The sequence below is a fragment of the Alosa pseudoharengus genome, unplaced genomic scaffold (assembly GCF_046254945.1).
Source record: "Alosa pseudoharengus isolate Yale_2024_CS ecotype anadromous, Long Island Sound unplaced genomic scaffold, YU_APseudo_1.1 YU_APseudo_1.1_scf_6, whole genome shotgun sequence".
NCBI classification, from domain to species: domain Eukaryota; kingdom Metazoa; phylum Chordata; class Actinopteri; order Clupeiformes; family Clupeidae; genus Alosa; species Alosa pseudoharengus.
The window spans coordinates 39,862,577-39,885,045 of NW_027468848.1; the positions used below are offsets into that span (position 1 = coordinate 39,862,577).

Here is a 22,469-nt window from a genome sequence, read left to right on the forward strand (position 1 = left end):
TAGGAATCCAACTCTCGCAAACAGCTGCACCAAACAGAACGCTACCTGTTTAGCCTTGACTGTTCTTAAGAGAAATACTTCAGGATATTTTGTTGCATAGTCAGTCACCATCAACATAAAGCGATTACCTAATCTGCTCTTTTCTACAGGATTCCAAAAGCCAATCAGAATGCAGGATTCCCACAGCCAATCAGATTGCATGATTCTGAGAGCCAACCAGAATGCAGAATTCCAACAGCCAATCAGATTGCAGGATTCCAACAAACAATCAGAATTCAAGATTCTGGGAGCCAATTGGATTTCAGGATTTGGGAGCCAATCAGATTGCAGGATTCCCACAGCCAATCAGATTGCAGGATTCCGAGAGCCAATCAGATTGCAGGATTCCAAGAGCCAATCAGATTGCAGGATTCCGGGAGCCAATCAGATTGCAGGATTCCGGGAGCCAATCAGATTGCAGGATTCCAACAGCCAATCAGATTGCAGGAATCTAAAAGCCAATCAGATTGCAGGATTCTGAGAACCAATCAGATTGCAGGATTCCAGGAGCCAATCAGAACTCAGGATTCCAACAGCGAATCAGATTGCAGGTATCCAACAGCCAATCAGAAGGCAGGATTCCAACAGCCAATCAGATTACAGGATTCTGGGAGGCAATCAGATTGTAGGATTCCAAGAGCCAATCAGAACTCATGATTCCAACAGCCAATCAGATTGCAGGATTCTGAGAGCCAATCAGATTGCAGGATTCCTAGAGCCAATCAGATTGCAGGATTCCTAGAGCCAATCAGATTGCAGGATTCTGGAAGCCAATCAGATTGTGTCCTGGCTAAATTCCCAACCTGGCTCATTCAATCTGGCCCCCTAATCATCCCCCACTGTAATTGGCTCATTCACTCCCTCACTCTCCACCTCAAGCTGGTGTGTGGTGAGCATTCTGGCGCATAATGGCTGCCGTGCATCACCCAGGTGTGTGCTACACATTGGTGGTGGTTACTAGTGAGGTCCCCCCATCCATGTGACGCGCTTTGAGTCTTGAGGAAAAAAGCGCTATATAAATGTAATGTGTTTGATTGTTTGTTTGCAGCATTCTGGGAGCCAATTAGATTGCAGGATTCTGAGAGCCAATCAGATTGCAGGATTCCCACAGCCAATCAGATTGCAGGATTCTGAGAGCCAATCAGATTGCAGGATTCCGAGAGCCAATCAGAAGACAGGATTCCCACAGCCAATCAGATCAGATCAGATTGCAGCATTCTGGGAGCCAATAACATTGCAGGATTCTGAGAGCCAATCAGATTGCAGGATTCCAGGAGCCAATCAGATTCCAGGATTCTACGAGCCAATCAGATGGCAGGATTCCCACGGCCAATCAGATTGCAGGATTCTGGGAGCCAATCAGATTGCAGGATTTCCACAGCCAATTGGATTTCAGGATTTTGGGAGCCAATCAGATTGCAGGATTCCAACAGCCAGTCAGAATGAAGGATTCCAATAGTCAATCATATTGCAGGATTCTGGGAGCCAACCAGATTGCTGGATTTCCACAGCCAATCAGATTGCAAGGTTATGGGATCTAATCAGAATGCAGGATTATGGGAGCCAATCAGAATGCATGTTTTGTGAGCCAATCAGATTGCAGGATTCCAACAGGCAATCAGATTGCAGTACCCTGGGACCCAATTATATTGCAGCATCCCAACAGCCAAAGTGCACCATTACCTTTCCATCTGAACTTTGAAGTTTGGCTTCTTTGGAACTTTCTTTTCAAACTTATTAGATGCTGTTCTGTGACCTGATAGTTGGTGGGCTTGACTGGTTTTTTACTCCTGAAAGGTAAGTCTATACGGTAATGTCAATCTTGCAGTTTGATTGACTGCTCAGCAATATTTTCTTTCACTGACATTTCTTTGTCATCCAGTGTCTCATAAAATCATAGTTGTACTCAGAGGTTAAATTGGGCCGCAGCGCACCGGAGCGCAGCTCCGCCTATTCAGGTCCACAACACACCCTGCCGGAGCTCAGCTCCGTCTCCTTCAGCACCAAATATTATTATTACACTAGAATTATTTTTCATCTCCTAGCAAATACATGGCATATGAGACTGAATAATTAGCAAGACTAGCCTAATATTGAACTTCCATTGAATTGAATTTCTCGCGGTGTACTCGTCACACAGATATCACGTGAACGAGCGGAATCTAAGCTGTCCAATGATATTAACGCCAAGTGGCTGTGATCAATGGTTCGCGAGAAACTTAACATTGAACTTGTAATGAAATGTAGACCTAGTCATATTTGCATTCTGCACACATCTCTGCACAAACTATTCACTCAACACAAGGCGAACCGTATATCACAATAAACAGCAGACCTTGCCGAATACGAGGATATAATGCATACATCTGTAGGCTACAACAAGCGGTTCCCGAGTAATCCGTTTTTTTAAATTGCAATACATTTCTACATGGTCTCCAACTTTGGGCCAAAATTATAATGTATTCTCATCTAAACTATTTAGCCTACAGTATGTCAGTAGAAACGTTTCTGTAAATTGCTTAGCCAGAGTATCCAACCATCATGTTTGTTATATTGCCAGATGCTATAATATAGCCTAATATAATATAATATAATGCTTCCTAATGCCATGAATGCAAAAATATGAGGGGAAAAATCATGAGACGCAAATAATTTTTTCTTGATATAAAGGCTGACATAAGACATATTGCATTTAAGACAAATATTATCACATCTACTTTCCCAGATATGGGTAGCCCAGACTGTCCTGAAAAAAAGGAAGATATAGCATGTATAGATGCCCATTACAATGACCAATATAACTCAATAACCAATATGACTAGCTTAAGCCTTAGATTAACTAGCTGAACAACACAGGTTGTTTTGCTACAGGCTACTGCATCATTTCATGGAGGGCTGAAATGTACACTATTTTTGACCTATTTTTGAAAATATGCTTTGTGGTTGTGAATTTATTGCAGTATCATAACTATTCTGTGTGTGCATGGTTAAAACTCTGAACCGCACAAATATTTCCATCCATATATTTTATAATAATTTTATATAATATTATGTAATTATTAAGTCTAACCTCTGAATTTCTTTTGAAAGTGCACCAGATTGATGCATTTAAACGTTAAAATATACAAAATTTTCTTACGGGGGAGCATGCCCCCGGACCTCCCTAGGGGCTTGTGTCCCAGTGCAGTTTAGGCCTAGTGACACCCCTGATCTATAACGATGAAACGGACCCTGGAAGATGTTTTGAGGGGCGGTAGAGATTGAAGATGTAAACCTAGAACTGTGCAGAATCAGTCATTTTGAAGTAGGCCATAGAAATATGCATTTAGTAGAAAAACAATAAAGTAGGCCAGGGATGGATTACTGCACGGGCCTACCGGGCCCAGGCCCAGGGGCCCAAGGGGTCAGGGGGCCCAAGCCTTTGCACGGAATCATTGCCTCAATATCAACAAATCAGGATAGGCTATGAATCTGATTGAATTTAGTATTGGCCATCCCCAAAATGCACCAGATTACAGGAAATCATCCCCCCCCCCCCCAACAATAGTAGTCCTACCTTACATTAATACTGGAAAAAGAGCCCATTTGGTGTAAAAACACTGTCATTTTACGGCGCGATTTTGAATGATGACCATTCACCGTAAATAAGGGCTCCCCCTCCTTACAAAAGTCAATTTAACCACTGGTTGTACTGTTGTACAAGAAAATCTTCCAGCTGTGCAACTGATATTCTATTTGTTGTAACACTAGTCAAGTCAAGTCAAATGAAGTTTATTTATATTTCATACACAGAGGTCATTCAATGTGCTTTACATAAACAAAACCAAACAGTAGTAACAAATAAAAGCACAAAAGGGCAATAGTGAAGGAATAGTTGCAAAGGTAAAGATCATAATAATGATAATAAAAATAAAATAAATACATTTTAAAAAACATAAAACGCACAAGGTAAAAACATTTAAATAAAGAATAATTAAAAAGACAAAATAAAAGACACAAGGTAGATTAATTTTCAAGGCAGATTCAGAATTTGTAACTCAGTGCAGTTAGCAGAAAGCATCTGAGAACAGTGGTCTTAAGTCTAGATTTAAAACTGGCTACAGTTGGGGCCTTTTTAATGTCATCCGAAAGTTGGTTCCAGAGCTGAGCCGCATAGCAGCTAAAAGCTGCGTCACCATGTTTAGTTCTAACAGCAGGTTTTACCAACAGGTTTTTCTCCTGAGACCTGAGAGGTCTGGAGGGTGTGTACTGCTGAAGCATGTCTGAAAGGTATTTAGGTCATGCTCCATTTAGTGATTTATAAACAAGCAGTAGTGATTTAAAGTAAATTCTGTGACTTACTGGAAGCCAGTGCAGGGACTTAAGAATTGGAGTAATGTGGTCAGTTCTTTTAGTTTTTGTGGGAACCCTAGCTGCTGCATTTTGTATCACCTGAAGCTGTTTGATTTTTGTCTTTTTTAGGAAGGCCTGTGAATTAATGAGTTTTTCTAAATCATCTTTTAACATCAGCCCTCTGGCAGTTTGGCAATATTTTTGAGGTGGTAAAAAGCTGATTTAGTTATCGCTTTCATATGGATGTTGAAGTTTAAATCACTGTCAATTAATACACCAAGATTTTTGACAGTATCCTTTGCTTTCAACCCTTTTGTGTCAAGGACAGTGGCAACCCCTAAAGTCTTTCCTCCTTTTTACCAAATATAATTACTTCAGTTTTTTCTTTGTTCAGCTGAAGAAAATTGAGACATCCCGGTGTTGATTTGTTTTATACACTGACACAGAGATTCAAGGGGACCATAGTCGTTTGGTGACAGAGCTAAGTAAATTTGTGTGTCATCTGCATAGCTATGATATGAAATCAAATTATTTTGGATGATTTGTCCAAGTGGGAGCATATAGAGGTTGAATAATAGTGGCCCCAAGATTGACCCCTGGGGAACACCACAGGTCAAGGACGTTGGTGTTGAGGTACAGTTTCCGATGGCAACAAAGAAGCTCCTTTCTTGTAGATATGATTTCAGCCAGTTGATAACTATGCCTGTAAAACCAACCCAGTGTTCTACTCTGTGTAATAAAATATTGTGATCAACAGTGTCAAATGCTGCACTAAGGTCCAGTAGCACTAGTACTGATGTTTTACCTGAATCTGTATTGAGCTGTTGGCTGTTGATTATTTTCCATGGCTCCATGGCTTTAGGAGCATTGTTTCCAATCAACAACTCCCACTTCAGCTTTGAGTTTTGGGATATGGAGCTCACTCAGGAATGCTTTTGATATCCACAGGCATACTTTTCTGACTGTACACTTCTGGAAGCGCCATGAAGTTATTTTAATTTACTGACCTCTAATCCTTTTACTATGTAAGTATTCACAGATTTTTTCCTGATTTATGGTTCTTAGCTGGATGTTACTATGTTTCCCAGTGATGTTAAGTCTGCTCAGGATATTTTCTGTGCAAAAAGTAGCAGAGCTGCCTAAATCTAGAAAGGCATAAGTGTTGATGATGTTACTATTTTTGAACCTGCACAGTTACAATGGACAATGTGCATTTTGGGAAGCTCTATGTATTACCAGCCCTATGATGCCCACTTGTTCTGAGAGAAATCTGCATAGTGGTCACAGGTGTTTGTGTCATGGGTGGCTATGGACAATGGTGTATTGGGGATTACTGGGTACTGATGTTATATGGTGTATATCCTGTTTAATGTGTACTGGCTGATTGTTGATATAATGACCATTTTGTGTATGATGGACTGTATGGTGACTCGCGATGGGACTGTTGCTTTTGTGTTGATGAACTAAACTGCGATCGTGTGGGACACCTGACTAATTGCCAATGATGTACGATTGCTTGATGGGTCTGCAATGAGCTCTGGAAAGGGATAGGTTCTCCCTCTCCATAAAAAGGGCATTCTGAAATGATGGGGGAGAGGGATCGCCGGCTGACTGGGGACGTGTGACGCCGCTGGCTGTGTGGACCTACTGGCAGACGGCCAAAGGAGCAACGCCGTGACTCAATGATTCAACGCGAGCTAAGTATTCTAAAAAGGGATGTGATTGTTGCGATATTGTGCATTTGTACCTGTGTGAAGAGCCGCGGTGCACAGCGGCTTGTGTCTGATTACAGCTGTTTTGCAGCGGGGAAGTGTTGCTGGAGGAGGCCAACAGCTGACGAGGGGCTACACATTGGGAGAGGTGTGTGGACAGCGATGGGTGATCCGATCAACATCTTGGACCTGCGACGAACAGCACGTGATCTAAAAAGCTTTTTCAGCGCTCTCTATTCCGAGGAAAAGGGAAGTCCTTCTTCTTAATCGCTTGATATTTAGCTCGTAACCTCTGCCTATTGCTCTGTGAAGGCGACGACTAAGCCACTGTTTGTTTGTTCCGCTTTAGCCGTGGGGGCGGAGCCTGAACCACTACGCCTGCAGCCGTCTACAAGGGAGCGTTCGCTGAGGCCAGAACTGCACAACGCGGCCCATTGTCCTCACTGGAGGCTGGACTGTGAACTTGGGTTGGTGGCCTAAATTGTGGGGTTGACTAAACATTGTATTTGGCTGCCCCGAGCTTGGACTGTTTCTTTTATACTGGTCGGTGGGGACAGCCGACCAGTACGGACAATTTTTACTAAGGGACTGTGGGGAGGGGACTTGTGGGCTACTGGGGGTGTTTCAGAACCAGCTGCTGCCTAGGTTGGGGGCTTCCCCATCCCCCCCTTTGTGTGGATTGTGTCACTAGTGTGCATTGCTATTTGAACTAAGTTTGCTGAATTTGAACGGATTGCGTGATTATTGCTGTGATCTTCTGAAGTGTCTCCTGTGGGTGAATGCACTGTGTGGGGGGGGGGGGTGTTCAACCTGCCTAGCCTAGTGACTGTTAGCCGGGTGTGTGACTGCCCCTAGTGGTGCCATTTTCTATCAGTCTGCTGACCTCCAGTCCTGTGTGCCTTTGTATAAATAAATAAAATAACAATCTAAATTAAACTTTGTTGCATGTGTCTTGGGTGGATCTGAGGCCTGTGTTCTGGGGAAGTTGTAGCCCCTCGTCCACGACATTATTTTGGCGTAGTCGGGCAGGATCCACCTTTGACACAGACAACATGGAGGGAGAGGCACCACCGAGAGAGGCTAGTAATGTGGCTATGATGCCATGGTTCTTGGGTGGGCCCTGGGTGCCTAAATTTGGAGACAAAGAGAAACAGACAGGTTTAGCAGATTGGCGCTTCCAAATTGAGACATTCATTCGAGCCCAAAACCTAAGTCAGGCCCAGCAAGTTGACTTTGTGTTGAGTGCTCTACAAGGGGAGGCGAGAAGAGAAATCCTGCTACTCACCCCTGACAACCGTGACAGCCCAACAAAGATCTTTAAAGCCCTGGAAGAGGTGTATGGGGAGCAAGTCACTGTAGTTCAGCTGCGGGCCCGTTTTTTCACCTGCAGGCAACAGGCTGGGGAGGAGGTGGGGGCATTTATCCTACGTCTTCGTGAATGTCTTGCCAGGTGGCGGAGTAAGGAGGAGAGGCCGGTGGGTGACGCGAACCACGATGAGATGATGCGGTCCCAGTTGGTGACGGGTCTTCGCTCCGGTCCACTACAGGCAGAGCTGCAGAAGCTGTTAAGGAGGAACCCCACCATGACGTTCTCAGAGGTGAGCAGAGAAGCCAAGGTCGTAGAGCAGGAGCAGAACCACAGCATTGAAGAGGCCAGCACTAGACGGACCTACATGCCCTCACCAGCCCCCGCGCCAGCCAAGACTACAGAGGATTGGCAACAGATCCGAGAGACTCTGAAGGCGGAGGTGTTGTCAGAGGTGAAGGAGCAGATCGACACACTCAAGGAGAGCATCTTAGGTGAAATACGGCAAGGGTTTCGAGCAAGTCAACCCCCCAAGCACAGTCTGACGCACGTGGTGCTAGGAATCGTGGCCGGTGGGAGACCATTGATCCGCCCCCATGACGACGTCGAGAGAGAGCACTGAGGTGGGACGACCAAGGGCGGCCAATATGCCTGCACTGCGACCGGCCTGGACATATGCAGAGGGAGTGCCCACAACGATCAGCCCCGTCCCAGGATTTTTGACCACCTCGGCCACTGTCGGGCAGGTGGCCGAGGAGGGAACCCAGACTGAAACCCCCCTTAAGCCCGCTTTTATTGGACAGTGTCCAGAAGTGGAGATTACAGTGCAGGGGAGAAATATCCCCTGCATTCTTGACACAGGCTCGCAGGTGACGTTGTTTAGCCAGTCATTGTTCCAGCATTATGTGCAAGAGCAGGTCCATGATGCTAAAGAGATTCCTTGGTTGACTTTAAAAGCGGCCAATGGACTTAACCTACCCTATATTGGATACGCCATTCTAGATTTCTAGATTGGGGGAGTAGTGGTGCCTGCAAAGGGGGTTGTGATAGTGAAAGATGACTGCCTTCAATCGGACTGGCATTTTAGGAATGAATGTGATTACTCACTGCTGGGAGGCCCTTCTCAAAGACACTCACCCTGGTCTGACTGCTTTTAAATCCACTCTCCCACGTAGAGCAGGTCAAGCATGGGAGAAGGCCTTTCACTTACTGAGTACTGAGTTCCAGGGAACAGCACGGCTGCAGCCAGCAGACGCCATCCTGCTCCCCCCCCTTTTGTGCCTCAGGCCAAAGGGCTCCCCAATTGCTGTGTAGTGGTAGAAGATCTGGGGGGAGAGGAGAGGGAGTGGAGAATAGGCCAGTCAGTTGTGCAATTAAAGGCAGGCAAACTACCCCTCCGGGTATGCAATCCACACCCCTACCCTGTGGAGCTACCCCCCCGCAAGCCGTTGGCCCAGGTCACGCAGATAGACCCCGCTGATGTTCAAGGCCAGAAACAGCTGGTATTGCGGCCTGTGGGGGGAGGTGAAGTCGAGGTCGACGTACGTCCAGTGAGAGCTGAGAACGACCATAACCATCCCGCCATGTCCCTCCAGGGAGAGGGGTTGACGGAGGACCAACAAGCGCAACTGACCAACCTGCTGCGGAGATGGACATGTGTGTTCGCCGCCCATGAGGAGGACTACGGGCGGACCAGTGCAGTGCTGCACCCAATCTCCACCGGTGAGGCCCCCCCAGTACGGGAGCGCTACAGGCCAGTTCCACCCAGTCTGTATTCAGAGCTGCGCACCCTGCTGCAGGGGATGTTGGCTAGTGGGACTGTGACCGAGAGTTCCAGCCCCTGGGCCGCTCCAGTGGTACTAGTGAAAAAGAAAGATGGTACCTGGCGGTTCTGCGTTGACTATCGGAAACTTAATGCCGTGACCCACAAAGACGCATTTCCCCTCCCTCGCATTGAGGAATCTTTGACAGGCTTGAAGAAGGCATTGTGGTATTCGACCCTTGACCTTGCCAGCGGCTATTGGCAGGTTGAGGTGGACCCCCGAGATAAAGAAAAGACTGCGTTTGTAACACCGATGGGGCTTTTCCAGTGGGAGCGGATGCCGTTTGGACTTTGTAATGCGCCCGCTACCTTCCAGCGCCTCATGCAGCAGTGTCTGGGGGAGCGGGTCCACGATTACCTGTTGATTTATCTTGATGATGTAATTATTCTCTTCTGATTTTGACAGTCATTTAACCCACCTCGAGCAAGTGTTTGATCGGCTCCATCATCACAGACTTAAATTGCAGCCCCAGAAGTGTCGGCTCTTTAGACGGGAGGTAAAGTATCTGGGCCATGTAGTGAGCCAGAAGGGAGTGTCCGTAGACCCAGAGAAGACTGCGGTGGTACGGGAGTGGCCTATCCCCACCACAGTGAAAGAAGTCCGCTCCTTCTTGGGTTTTGCCGGATACTACCGACGTTTCGTCCCAGGGTTCTCGAAGGTGGCGCTGCCGCTGAACAACTTGCTCCAGGGAACAGGGGGCAAGAAGACTGCCGCCATAACCTGGACACCTGTCTGCCAAACTGCCTTTGAGACATTGAAAGGGGCCCTCCTCCAGGCTCCGGTTCTGGCCTATGCAGACTTTAAGGCTCCCTTTTGGCTTTACACTGACGCTAGCTTCCAGGGCCTAGGGGCAGTGCTAGCTCAGGTGCAAGAGGGGAAAGAGCGGGTAATCGCGTACGCCAGTCGCAGCCTTCACCCAGCCGAGAGGAACGACAAGAATTACAGCTCCTTTAAGCTGGAATTTCTTGCATTAAAGTGGGCGGTAACTGAAAAGTTTAAGGATTACCTTTGGGAGGCGTCCTTCAAGGTCTTCACGGATAATCGGCCCTTGACCCATCTCCAAACAGCAAATCTGGGGGCGACAGAACAGCGTTGGATGGCGCAGTTGGCCAATTACACCTTTGAGCTCTGCTATAGACCTGGGTCTTCACACCAGAATGCAGACGCCTTGTCCCGGGTGCCGGTAGAAGTCAACAGCCACCTAGTTGAGGCCCAAGTCCTTCCCCGACCCCCAGATGGACAAGACACCAGGGGGTCCCCTGAGGTGGACGTTCCTCAGGGGAAGTGGACTGCTCTTCAAGAAGCCGACCGAGACCTTAAGTTGATACGCCAGTGGAAAGCCGAAAGTAAGTCACGTCAAGAGCTGGACCCACAACCCCTCACATCCAGTGGACGGAGGTTGCTAAGAGAATGGGAGCGCCTACAGCTGTGTGACGGGGTGTTAGTCCGGGCCAGTCGGGACCCGATGACAGGACAGTCTCTGACTCCAGCAATTGTGCCAGCCAAAGTTCAGCGGGAGTTGTGGACATCATACCACCAGGCGTTTGGCCATGCCCGGGGTCAGCGAATGGTGCAAGCCCTCCGAAGTCGGGTTTACTGGGATGGCATGGCTCGAGATTCTGGGCAATGGGTGGCTGAGTGCCGGCAGTGTGTGCTTGGACATGCAGGACCAGAGGTGAGGGCTCCCCTCCATCCAGTGGTGAGTCAGTACCCGTTTGAGATCCTGGCCTTGGACTATCTCTCTTTGGGGCGGGCCAATGATGCATATCCTTACATACTTGTAATTACTGACCTGTTTTCCAGGTATGCAGTGGCCATCCCCACAAAAGATCAGACGGCCCAGACAACCGTGAAGGCTCTGTGGAGGTATGTCATCAAAGTGTTTGGTATGGTATGTTTGAACGTATCTTAACAGACAGAGGGGGGGCTTTTGAATCTGAGCTCCTGAAGGAGCTGTGCCATGTGTATGGATGCACAAAGAGCCGCACAACCCCATATCATCCACAGGGCAATGGGGCTTGTGAGCGGTTTAATCAGACCCTCTTGGGGCTATTGAACACGTTAGACCAGGAGGGCCAGACGCGGTGGGTGGAACAGTTGCCATATTTGCTACAGGCTTACAACAACACCCCCCATAGTTCCACAGGCCTTGCTCACTTTTATGTCTTGTATGGGAGACATGCTCGGCTGCCAGTGGACATGGCCATGGGGATCTCCCCACCTCAGATATGGGGCTCCATCGATGGGTGGGTGGAACGCCACCAGAGACAACTAGTTACGGCCTATAGGCAGGTGCAGGGGCATAGCAAACGCCGGCAAGAGTTGGATCAACAGCGTTACAACCGATGGGCCAAAGCTCATCCCCTGGTGCCAGGGGAAAGGGTCCTGTGTAAGAACTTTAGGAGGAGGGCTAGGGGGAAGTTGGGGCCGTACTGGGTACCGAAGCTTTTTGTTGTTGTCTCTCAGCTCAACCCAGAACAGCCTGTGTACGTGATACGTCCTGAAGGCAAGGAAGGCCCCACACGTACAATCCACCGAAACAATCTGCGCTCTTGTCCTGGGGGTTGGCCATTGAGCAGTGAAGTGGGAAAGCCAGGAAGGGTGGCTTCGCAGGAGGGGGTAGGGTTCTGGCCTGTGAATCTTCAGTATATGAGGCACCCAGTCCCTTCCCAGAACCAAGTAGGGGTAAGCGAACCTGGCCCAAGTTCAGTGCAACAGGGTGGGGCGAGGCCATTGCTTACCTCAGTGAGTGGTGCAGAGAATGGGGATACTGGGAATACTGTGCTCGAACCTAGGCGTTCCAACAGAGGTAACTTTGGGGTGCCCCCTGCACGGTTCGGACATTAGCTTAGTGGTCGGGACGACCACTGGTAAAGGGGGGAGGAAAATGTCGTGGGTGGCTATGGACAATGGTGTATTGGGCTTGATTACTGGGTACTGATGTTATATGGTGTATATCCTGTTTAATGTGTACTGGCTGATTGTTGATATAATGACCATTTTGTGTATGATGGACTGTATGGTGACTCGCGATGGGACTGTTGCTTTTGTGTTGATGAACTAAACTGCGATCGTGTGGGACACCTGACTAATTGCCAATGATGTACGATTGCTTGATGGGTCTGCAATGAGCTCTGGAAAGGGATAGGTTCTCCCTCTCCATAAAAAGGGCATTCTGAAATGATGGGGGAGAGGGATCGCCGGCTGACTGGGGACGTGTGACGCCGCTGGCTGTGTGGACCTACTGGCAGACGGCCAAAGGAGCAACGCCGTGACTCAATGATTCAACGCGAGCTAAGTATTCTAAAAAGGGATGTGATTGTTGCGATATTGTGCATTTGTACCTGTGTGAAGAGCCGCGGTGCACAGCGGCTTGTGTCTGATTACAGCTGTTTTGCAGCGGGGAAGTGTTGCTGGAGGAGGCCAACAGCTGACGAGGGGCTACACATTGGGAGAGGTGTGTGGACAGCGACGGGTGATCCGATCAACATCTTGGACCTGCGACGAACAGCACGTGATCTAAAAAGCTTTTTCAGCGCTCTCTATTCCGAGGAAAAGGGAAGTCCTTCTTCTTAATCGCTTGATATTTAGCTCGTAACCTCTGCCTATTGCTCTGTGAAGGCGACGACTAAGCCACTGTTTGTTTGTTCCGCTTTAGCCGTGGGGGCGGAGCCTGAACCACTACGCCTGCAGCCGTCGACAAGGGAGCGTTCGCTGAGGCCAGAACTGCACAACGCGGCCCATTGTCCTCACTGGAGGCTGGACTGTGAACTTGGGTTGGTGGCCTAAATTGTGGGGTTGACTAAACATTGTATTTGGCTGCCCCGAGCTTGGACTGTTTCTTTTATACTGGTCGGTGGGGACAGCCGACCAGTACGGACAATTTTTACTAAGGGACTGTGGGGAGGGGACTTGTGGGCTACTGGGGGTGTTTCAGAACCAGCTGCTGCCTAGGTTGGCGGCTTCCCCATCCCTCCCTTTGTGTGGATTGTGTCACTAGTGTGCATTGCTATTTGAACTAAGTTTGCTGAATTTGAACGGATTGCGTGATTATTGCTGTGATCTTCTGAAGTGTCTCCTGTGGGTGAATGCACTGTGTGTGGGGGGGGTGTTCAACCTGCCTAGCCTAGTGACTGTTAGCCGGGTGTGTGACTGCCCCTAGTGGTGCCATTTTCTATCAGTCTGCTGATCTCCAGTCCTGTGTGCCTTTGTATAAATAAATAAAATAACAATCTAAATTAAACTTTGTTGCATGTGTCTTGGGTGGATCTGAGGCCTGTGTTCTGGGGAAGTTGTAGCCCCTCGTGCACGACATTTGCGCTGTTGTCTCTTTCACTTTGATATGTAAGGCACTGGGATGTTGCTTATCACATACTAGTGGTGTGTTCTATAACAAAGCACGGAATGATCTTCATTAAATAATAACAATAATGATTATTTAATGATTTCATACATTTAATCAGAAATAAAATGCAATGAAACAATTTGGCACAAAACAGCCAAAAATAGTCTAAATTCCACATACCATTTTAATTCACAGATAGATAAAATACCAAGTCAACCTTCAGTGCACAGAGAGAGAATGCTTTGCAATTACTTCATAGTAGAGCCTATGAGCATGTTTTAAAAAAGAAGTGCTCATAAACACAGAAGATAATGTTTATTAAAATAAGTTGATTTCCAAACTGGTCTCCAAGCACTAGGAATGAAACAATACTCATTTAGCTGAATTTGTACAAGGATATCTGAAAAAATACATCTTAACATTTATTTTAAGTCAGCAGTGGTAGTACAGAAAAAAAGCAGATAAAGAAAGTTGGTTTCCTACTGGCTCCTACTGTACTTAGAGAAGGCTTTCACTGTTGATACTGTTGTGGAAGACAGAAAAAGTAAAGGGGTTGAACTTCGTACCAGCCCCACTGTAGAACTTATTTTGAAATTCCACCCTTAAAAACAAATAGAAATTCAAAGTGACACACACATCACCACAGACCAATAATACAGTTGCAATGTAAGATACAGTATATCAAGCTTTCATGGCTAATCTTGCTTTAAATGAGAGTACCATTTTCTTGATTAATATATGCTTCTCATTCAGACCTACACAAGCAAAATTACGGGACTGTAGTGCCGTTTCATACTCCATGAGCAAACAATCTTAGTTCAGAAAAAATGATGATAAATACTTGCATCGTAGAACTTTGTTCTTTGTACAATTTTAACCACGCAAGGGAAACTTATTTCACAATGGGTGTGCTAATGTAAATACTATACACTCACTCTACTATTAAAATAACACGCAGTGGGAATTCCCTTTTTGTCAATGTTCAACTTACTGGATACCCATTTAGCACTAACAAGGTACCTATTTGTTTAAAACTGACAAAAAAGGGTCATGCACCTGCCGCAACAACAATGTTAGGCGTTCCAGGCACACAATGGTAATGTCAGAGACTCCATTGTTACATATTGTAACATAGTGCCAGTGTAGCATTAAAATGAGATTTAAGCTGTTATCTTAAGGTAATTAACTGTACAAAAGGTCTGACCATGACCAGACCACAGTATTTGTAAATTGTGCAGGAAGACTGTTCTAATGACTAGGAGGAATGAATTTCATCATCTCAGCTTCTTTCATCCACTGTGGAATGCAACATGTTATGACAGTAATAGTTTTCTCTACCTAATAACTTATGATCCATCTGTTATCTAACTAGCTTGGTAATTATAGCCGTATCATTTGTCCAGCTACAGTTTTGTATAGTTTAGACAAATGTAAAGCTTTTAAAATGGGGGCATACAGGGCAGCGAGATTTTATTTTGGTGCAACCCCACTAAAAAAAGGAATATCCATTCAAAAAGGGCCTATTGGTGCTTGTACTTGCAAGTCATTTTACCCGAGTCGTTCCTCCCAGTTATAAGCCAGAATTGCAAATGAAACACCCCCAAAGACGTAAGTTCAACTTGTCAGCTTGTTAGAACACTAAGTACCGCAAGTTAGAATTTTCCAGATGGCTGCGTCACATTAACACACACACACGTTTCATGCAATATACAGTGAGCTGTGTATGGATAAAAAAAACACAGCAAACATCACCTCACCCTCTGCTAGCTGCCTATTCCCTGAATACACTGTAAAAAAGTGGTCTCTGTGGACAGCCAGGCTCCAAAAACGGCAACAAAAACAGCCTGGTCCAGTGTGAACCATAACAAACAGTTCCAGCCAATCGCAGACGAGATGTGCGTTCAGGAGTTTCAGTTGCACGGAAGGGAGGGAGGGATGAGATAACTTTCTGTTTTGGTTGAACGCCAACAGAAGTGACGTTACCCAACATCGCTTGGAGCATCTTTAAAGTAAAACAGAATCCTACCATTCCTCATAGCCATCGAAATGAATCAGGCTTTTCCAAACCTTGCCATTTCATGTGTTTTTGGGCTTATAGTCCAATCGTTGCTGAACGCCTTACTCCTATGTTTTTTTGTGAAGAGTTTTTACTTTTGAATGAAATGTATTGTTGTTGAATGCATGGGTGATTCACATTTGGTTCGCTCATTAGGCTGAAGGCTATGACTGAATCTATTAATTAGGGAGAGGGGGAGATACAATTTTATTTTTGTAGTTATGCATGATCAAGTTATCAAACCACACATAATTATTTATGCATTTAGGATACCTTAATGCCATCTGCATGTAAAAAGACTATGTTATAGTGCCACCACCAGGAACTTAGCAATTAGGGCTCCCAACATCAAAAACTCAAATTAACAAATTAAAAATTAGTTTAGTACACATGTGCAGGGTTTAGGTTAACCCGGCTACAGCCAGAAATTGGCAAGTTTTACGTGTAGTTGTCCAACATTACAAAGTATAAATGGACGGAATGTCTGGTGGAAAATATGCTAATGGATTAAAAACATAGTAAAAAGGCTATATTGTAAAACATAAAGTATGTTACCAAGACAACTTAAATAAAAACTAGGGCTGTCAAGCGATTAAAAAAAATGAATTAATTACATACCCTGTGATTAATTCATCTAAATTAATCGCATGCATCAATTTTTGCTATGAACGTATTGAAGCTTGTTCAGTAACGTCATGTGTTGCCAGGTTAATGTGTGTACTGTTCTAATAGGCTGTATTACCTGAGCCAGAGTGCATGAATCAGGGGCATGAATCAGTCTATATTTTTTCACACAATAAAAGACGCCAGTCTTTAGCTTGGCCAAAAACTATCATTTGTATCATTTGAATTCTCTACACTACACTGTCAACAACTAAACCAGACATCCACAGACTGGGCAATAGGCTATTGGATTTGCGTCATAGGCTGCAGATAGATTCGATCACAGATGCATTCCATGTAACCAATGTTCTTTGAATTTTAGGTAACTGTTTATGCTTTGAACACTCCAACTGCAGACCGCTCTCATTCTAACAGGTAAGTCAACGATGTGCAGATGCACTCCAGTACTGTGCATTTGTTTAGGTCTGAGTGAGTGACATATATTTTTTAAAAGAAACAAAGTGATTGCGTTTTCTTAAAAATCAATATTCAATAATACAAGCATAACACTAACCAGTGGAGCCTCAGAGCATGCAAGAATGCAGACAATCCCTCCATTATCAGCAGAATGGACACAGTGAGCACCGCAAACAGACCGAAAACTGGCACCAGAAAAACAACACCCACTCTGGTGTCCACCCGTAGTCCTACACGCATCACCATTGACCACAGCACCTCAGACAGCTCTGAAAGAAGAAAGTGCAGAGAAATCTGTTAGGGTCTGTGGAAGCAAATTGTCACACAAACAATAATCACAAACCTTAGTGTGCACCATGGCCCAAGCAGACTATCAGGTAGGTTTTTGAATTGTGATTTTTGACAGAAAAACACTACATTCAACCATTTTAATCCTCTCAAAGTATTATTTTGATTAGAGTACAAAGTTTACTGATACAAATTCAGGTGACTTGAATTCAGTTCACAATTAGTTCAAACAGAAAATAAAAATCTCTCCAAAAACATCCACAAGCAAAATTGTTCAACCCTTATCAGTATATCATTAATAAATCACATACTAGGCAGTGTGACAAAAATACTGTATTTCAGTTATGTACAGGCCTTTACTAATCCAAAACTTCATTACACCAGAGGTGTATTCCGTCAAGCAAGCTAAAAGTCTCACTAATTTAAGTGAGAATTCCATTCCATTACTGTGGCTTACACTGAACTAGCCTGTTCAGTCAGACAGTCTCGCCAAGCATGGGCTTACATATTTACTAGTTAATATGGAGTGACACTTTTACTGAAAATTGTACCACTACGACATTTAAATTCAGTCGTCCTTGCTTGTTTCAGGTTCATTTCCCATGTAAACCTTGAGCAGGCTATAGTAGTCTATTATGCTCTTGATATATAGCTAATCTATCGATGTTGGTATTATTTGTTAGTTATGTTAGTTATTGAGAAAGAAACCCAGAATGTTTTTATTCTCGCTACTTCATAATTCCCAGAGACAGGGGCTTCACCCTATTCTCAATCTGAATATTCTGAATGGTCATTTACGCAAATTCACCAGAATGCTCACTAGGGATGGGCATGATTAATCGACGATCGATAGTTGATCATTAAGAATTTCATCGATCACGTTAATTTGTTGTCGATTAAACTAATGCAGGTTGCGTTACATAGTGTGTCTTGAAGCAATGAAATGAATTTCACTGTGTGGCAGCAATTAAACATTATACCACCAGGGGACAATATTTGACGCTCATTTACCTACGAGTTTCCATTTTGATTTATGAAGAGTTCACGGTGAAGTGTGGCGTGGGACGTTAGTTCACTGCAAACACTGCAATGTAATAATTTCCTACCAGTAGGGCTATCAGTGCACAAGCAGTAGAAGACATTGTTTCGATTTAACTCAATGAAATAAGAGCTCTTCTTTATATTTCATATTGTTGGTTGGTTTAATACCTTATTCTCAATGAAAAGTCGTACACCATGGGTCTCCAACACGTCGTAAATAAAAGACCCCGGCCATAATTTGAGGATTTACGGTAGTTATTTTTTTATGAGGCTTTGTTAAATAGCCTAATTAATTGTTATAGGCTAATCTCTCACCCTCTTTCTCAACTCCGTGCCTTGGATAGTTTTGAGTTACATTTTGACAAAACCAGTCAGATCTAAGCTTTATTATGTTTTTGGTTATATTAAGTTTATTGTTTAACATGATTCTTTTTTATAATTTATTATTTTGGAACAAACGAGGGTCTCTGTTTAATCTGAATGCAGGCTTGCATTCCGCTGCTTTAGAGCACCGCAGCGCTTAATATCTTCAAGTTTAGCCTAACCGAACGTCCAGTTTAACTGCCGCAAGTTATTCTTCTTGTGATAAAGATCTCCTCAAGGAAAAACACACTGTATTTTTGTACATTTTTGTTTTCATTGCATTTTTAAAATTTATAAAAAGGTAAATAAATAATGAATTTTAATATAGGCCTAGAAATATTAATGATTAATCGATAGGCGATCGTTAATTCTCCCGACGATAGACTAAGAAAATTTTATCGAATGCCCATCCCTAATTCTCACTCACAAAACACTATTTCATTCAATTTGTCCTGAGGACTGGTTCACAATAGTAGATCTTATGGACACATTTTTTTCACGTGGGGGTGCTGTCATTACATGATCATGGATAGGCAGTGAAAACAGACATAACATGGAAGTCTAGGAATACCACATGAGACAATGTCTAATATTCCATTGAAAAGGTGTCTGAAGCTATTATAAAAAATGTATTGGCGTAACTGTTAACTTTTGCTGTTTAGAATGATTTTGCATATTATTCTGTGGAAGGAATTAGGGTTTCTTTAAAACATGTCAGGTAGACTTTTAGTGTAGTAAGTCTTTGTTGATGCCGTTTCATTGAATTGTACTCACAACACCAGAAGTCTTGGAGATTAAGGGGAGTGAGTATGAAACAATGTGTTTCAGGTTTCTTACGTGCATGTGCCAAACTAAGAGCCCATAGTCGTAAGTAGGATGCCGTGTTGGAGATACAGCCGAGGCAGTACTCTATGGTATGAATAGCTTGATGCAAGAACTCGTCAGCAAAGTCAATCTGTAGAAGACACAAAGTCCAAAAACAGAGTGAAATTACACACATACTAGGGGTGCAACAGTACACAAAAGATTTTGAAGTCACGGTTTGGTTCATTTTCGTTACAGTAAGGAGAAAAAAGCACAACAATTATAAAAGAAACATAATATAATAATGTAGCAGAGAGGTTCACAGGCAGGCAACACAAAGAGTTCTGTTCACAGAGCACATGCTGCAACAATTAGCTTCCATTAGAATCAATGGAACTGGCTATGTCGGTTTAATTTTCCCTCCGAGAGCGCTTAACTTTTAGACTCCGTAACATGATCAGGATATATCATGGGTAATAATGACATTCACTTGCACACCGAAAGCACAACAGCCAATCATCTTGAATCGTTTTTGTTTTTTTTTGAGTCAGACTACTGAGATTAGTACATCAAATCCTCGTGGAACCGGTTAATTATTCAGGACATCTACAGAGAGGTTATGTTTCAGGCGATTCAGGCAAGCCGGCGGCAGCCTATACATAAGTAGACAGAGATGTTATGGCTATGGGTTGTCGCTCCACCTATCTTTGGTGTCACTGTCCAGTCGTACACAACACGAGTCTTTATAGGCCTAATGATGTATAATAATACAATATTTTACTCCGATGCTGTTTTTTTGCCATGAATGTGCTTGTAGTAACTTTCACTAGCTTGATCAATAGTTTTAAGCTAGGTCAACTTATCTGAGCCAAAGCCTGCTGGTAGGCTTTCTAATGTGTGTAACAACATGTCTCCTCTTCTCCTACTAAATCAAATATCGGAAACTAATTCATGATTCCCTATATGAATAACAAAGTTTCTCTGATTGATGCAACTTAATAATTGCAATGCAGTTTTTTCTGCTGATTGGATTTCTTCCCTGTGTCATCAACTCTTGGAAGTAACATTCTGTTGCTCTAGCGGTCAACTTGTTAAGGCAAGTGACTCGTTAGAGAGCTGAGGGCAACGAGACAGCTGCCTTCTGTTTCGAACAGACCCATTATCTAGTCAAACACCAAAATACTTTACAGTTAATTCACCAAGTAGCTTTTTGCGCTACACTCATGACTCACCTCTTCCGACTGGCTTTCTGAACTAGACATCAGACTATCATGGCTACTGCCCTCTTCCACATCATGAGCCCGCATGAGGCAAATTTCTTCTTCACTGCAGCGTCTAACCCGTTCATAGCCCTGTGAGACAAGACAAGGCAGTGCATCAAAACAACATTATATGACAAAACAATAATCTGATATTGAACTATACTGTATATCTCAATAACACACTTGCACAAACTCTCAGATTTAACACTTACCTGATACATATGGAGATGGTTTCTGCCTTTATGGAGCCAGTAAAGATACAATGGTTTTCCAAAAAGTAGGACAGGCACAGAAAGAAAGGCAATGACCAGCAAGAACGCTTGCACACCAGCCTGAAACACAAGAGGAATCAAGAATCAAATGTGTCACAACTATCCCACAACCAACATCAGAAAGTTAATTGGTACAGTAAAACTATAAGACTCCAAAAATCATTCAATGGTCATCCATTAAAATGATGCATTTTCTTTTGAACATGGATTGACTGTTTAAATAATGTATAAACTTATATGAGACATGAACATAAGATACCAGAACTGATGCAAATACACTGGACTGAATTCACACAGGTTAAGGACTAAACAACTATTGATTGGTCTGTCAAACAACAGAAGGCGTTCGTGGGACAGGGGAAAGTTTTTTTATGTTCTGCTATCAGGTTAGGTTGCGCAAACATGTATTATTTGCTAGACAGACTTTTGCCGCACTGTACGTATTACCCTTTTTTCTAGGACTACAGATTATTGGATGTTTTTACATTTGTTTTTATTATATTCGGGATCTAATCTGGATGGATGTTTGGCAACGACAGACAGAGTGGTGAGACGCAGGGTTTTTAAAATAGGACTATTGTGTCCATTTTGCGTTCGCGGAAGAGCTAATACTTTCTAAAAGGACAATCTTATTTGCACTACAGTGCATGGACATTAAGTTATCAAGGTGTCTCGAGTTGTTGAGCAATTTGTTTGTGACAGTATTATGTGCAATTTTGGCACTAATCCAACAACGACAACTGGTAGGTTGATACTACAAGTCGAAACAGATGTGTGAACACTCAAACTTAAGGTGGACTGCATCAAGTCTGCATGCCGCCATCTACAGCTTAGGAGGGCAAGAGAGAAATGTCATGTGGAGAAAATGTTGGTACGAAAATAAACATGCATGTGTTGATGCTTAAAGTAGCACTAAAGTATATTTGCTTCAGGGTCCCCCTACAGTTGATAGTACCTACAGTTTATAGGACTTCATGAGTCACAGTCTTACTGAAGAACTGTTTGGAAGTTGTCTCTGAGAATTCTCACCTGTCCTGAATATAAAAGTTGGGCCGTGTCCCCCTGCATCAGGAACATGTTGATAAAATGGATGAGGATGCTGGGTGCAGTTTTCGAGTCCTTAGCAGAGAAAGCCAGCCATTTGTAAATTATCATGAAGACTAGGTATCCAAACACGCATAACAAGAAGAGAAGCTCAGGGATGAACGCCAAATATACACAAAACTTTTTTCTGAAATGCCTGTGAAAACACAACCAGAAAACAAAAACAGATTTAGTCATGTGTTGCATTACTTGTGTGAATTTTATCTCTCTCTCTCATTCTATATATACAGTACTGTAGATTCAACCCCTTTAACACATAAGACATTCTTAGTTGTCTACACAATTAAATAACATATTTATTAATGGGTCATTCCGTTCAGTAGGCGTGTTCGACTTCTTCCAGTGTTGTTCAGATCTGACTGTACGTGGTGCATGTTTGTATTCAGCCTGATCTGTGCAGTGAGAAGCAGCCAAACGCGCCCACTGATTTGATGCTACTGGAACAGGAAGTAAGGCAATGCAATGCCTTCAGAAACAGCCCTTGTTATAACCTCTCTGTACACTTTCAAAGTTTACAATACTTCGGTTTGTCTGCAGGGACCCTATTCACGCTACTACCAAAGTGTAAGGCTATTCAGTGGTTTGAAAATAGCGATTATTCTATAGCTGCTACATTCTATAAACCATTTTGATGCTAATGTA

The 22,469-nt window shown here is 43.9% G+C and overlaps 1 protein-coding gene across 2 annotated transcripts in view; it reads right to left on the reverse strand.

Moving 5' to 3' along the window:
- Positions 1 to 13,723: 13,723 nt before the first annotated feature.
- Positions 13,724 to 22,469, reverse strand: part of LOC143105740 (V-type proton ATPase 116 kDa subunit a 2-like) — a 30,440-nt gene continuing 21,694 nt past the window's right edge. Inside the window, exons 15-20 of one of the 2 annotated variants that reach the window (XM_076269826.1) lie at positions 21,753 to 21,963; positions 20,664 to 20,783; positions 20,422 to 20,541; positions 19,223 to 19,340; positions 16,791 to 16,962; positions 13,724 to 14,080 (exon numbers count right to left, since the gene is read on the reverse strand). In XM_076269826.1, coding sequence (XP_076125941.1) covers positions 14,056 to 14,080; positions 16,791 to 16,962; positions 19,223 to 19,340; positions 20,422 to 20,541; positions 20,664 to 20,783; positions 21,753 to 21,963 — 766 coding nt within the window. In that variant the 3' untranslated portion in view covers positions 13,724 to 14,055. Of the gene's footprint in view, positions 14,159 to 16,790; positions 16,963 to 19,222; positions 19,341 to 20,421; positions 20,542 to 20,663; positions 20,784 to 21,752; positions 21,964 to 22,469 lie in introns of both variants that reach the window. The other variant, XM_076269825.1, reaches the window with a different exon arrangement.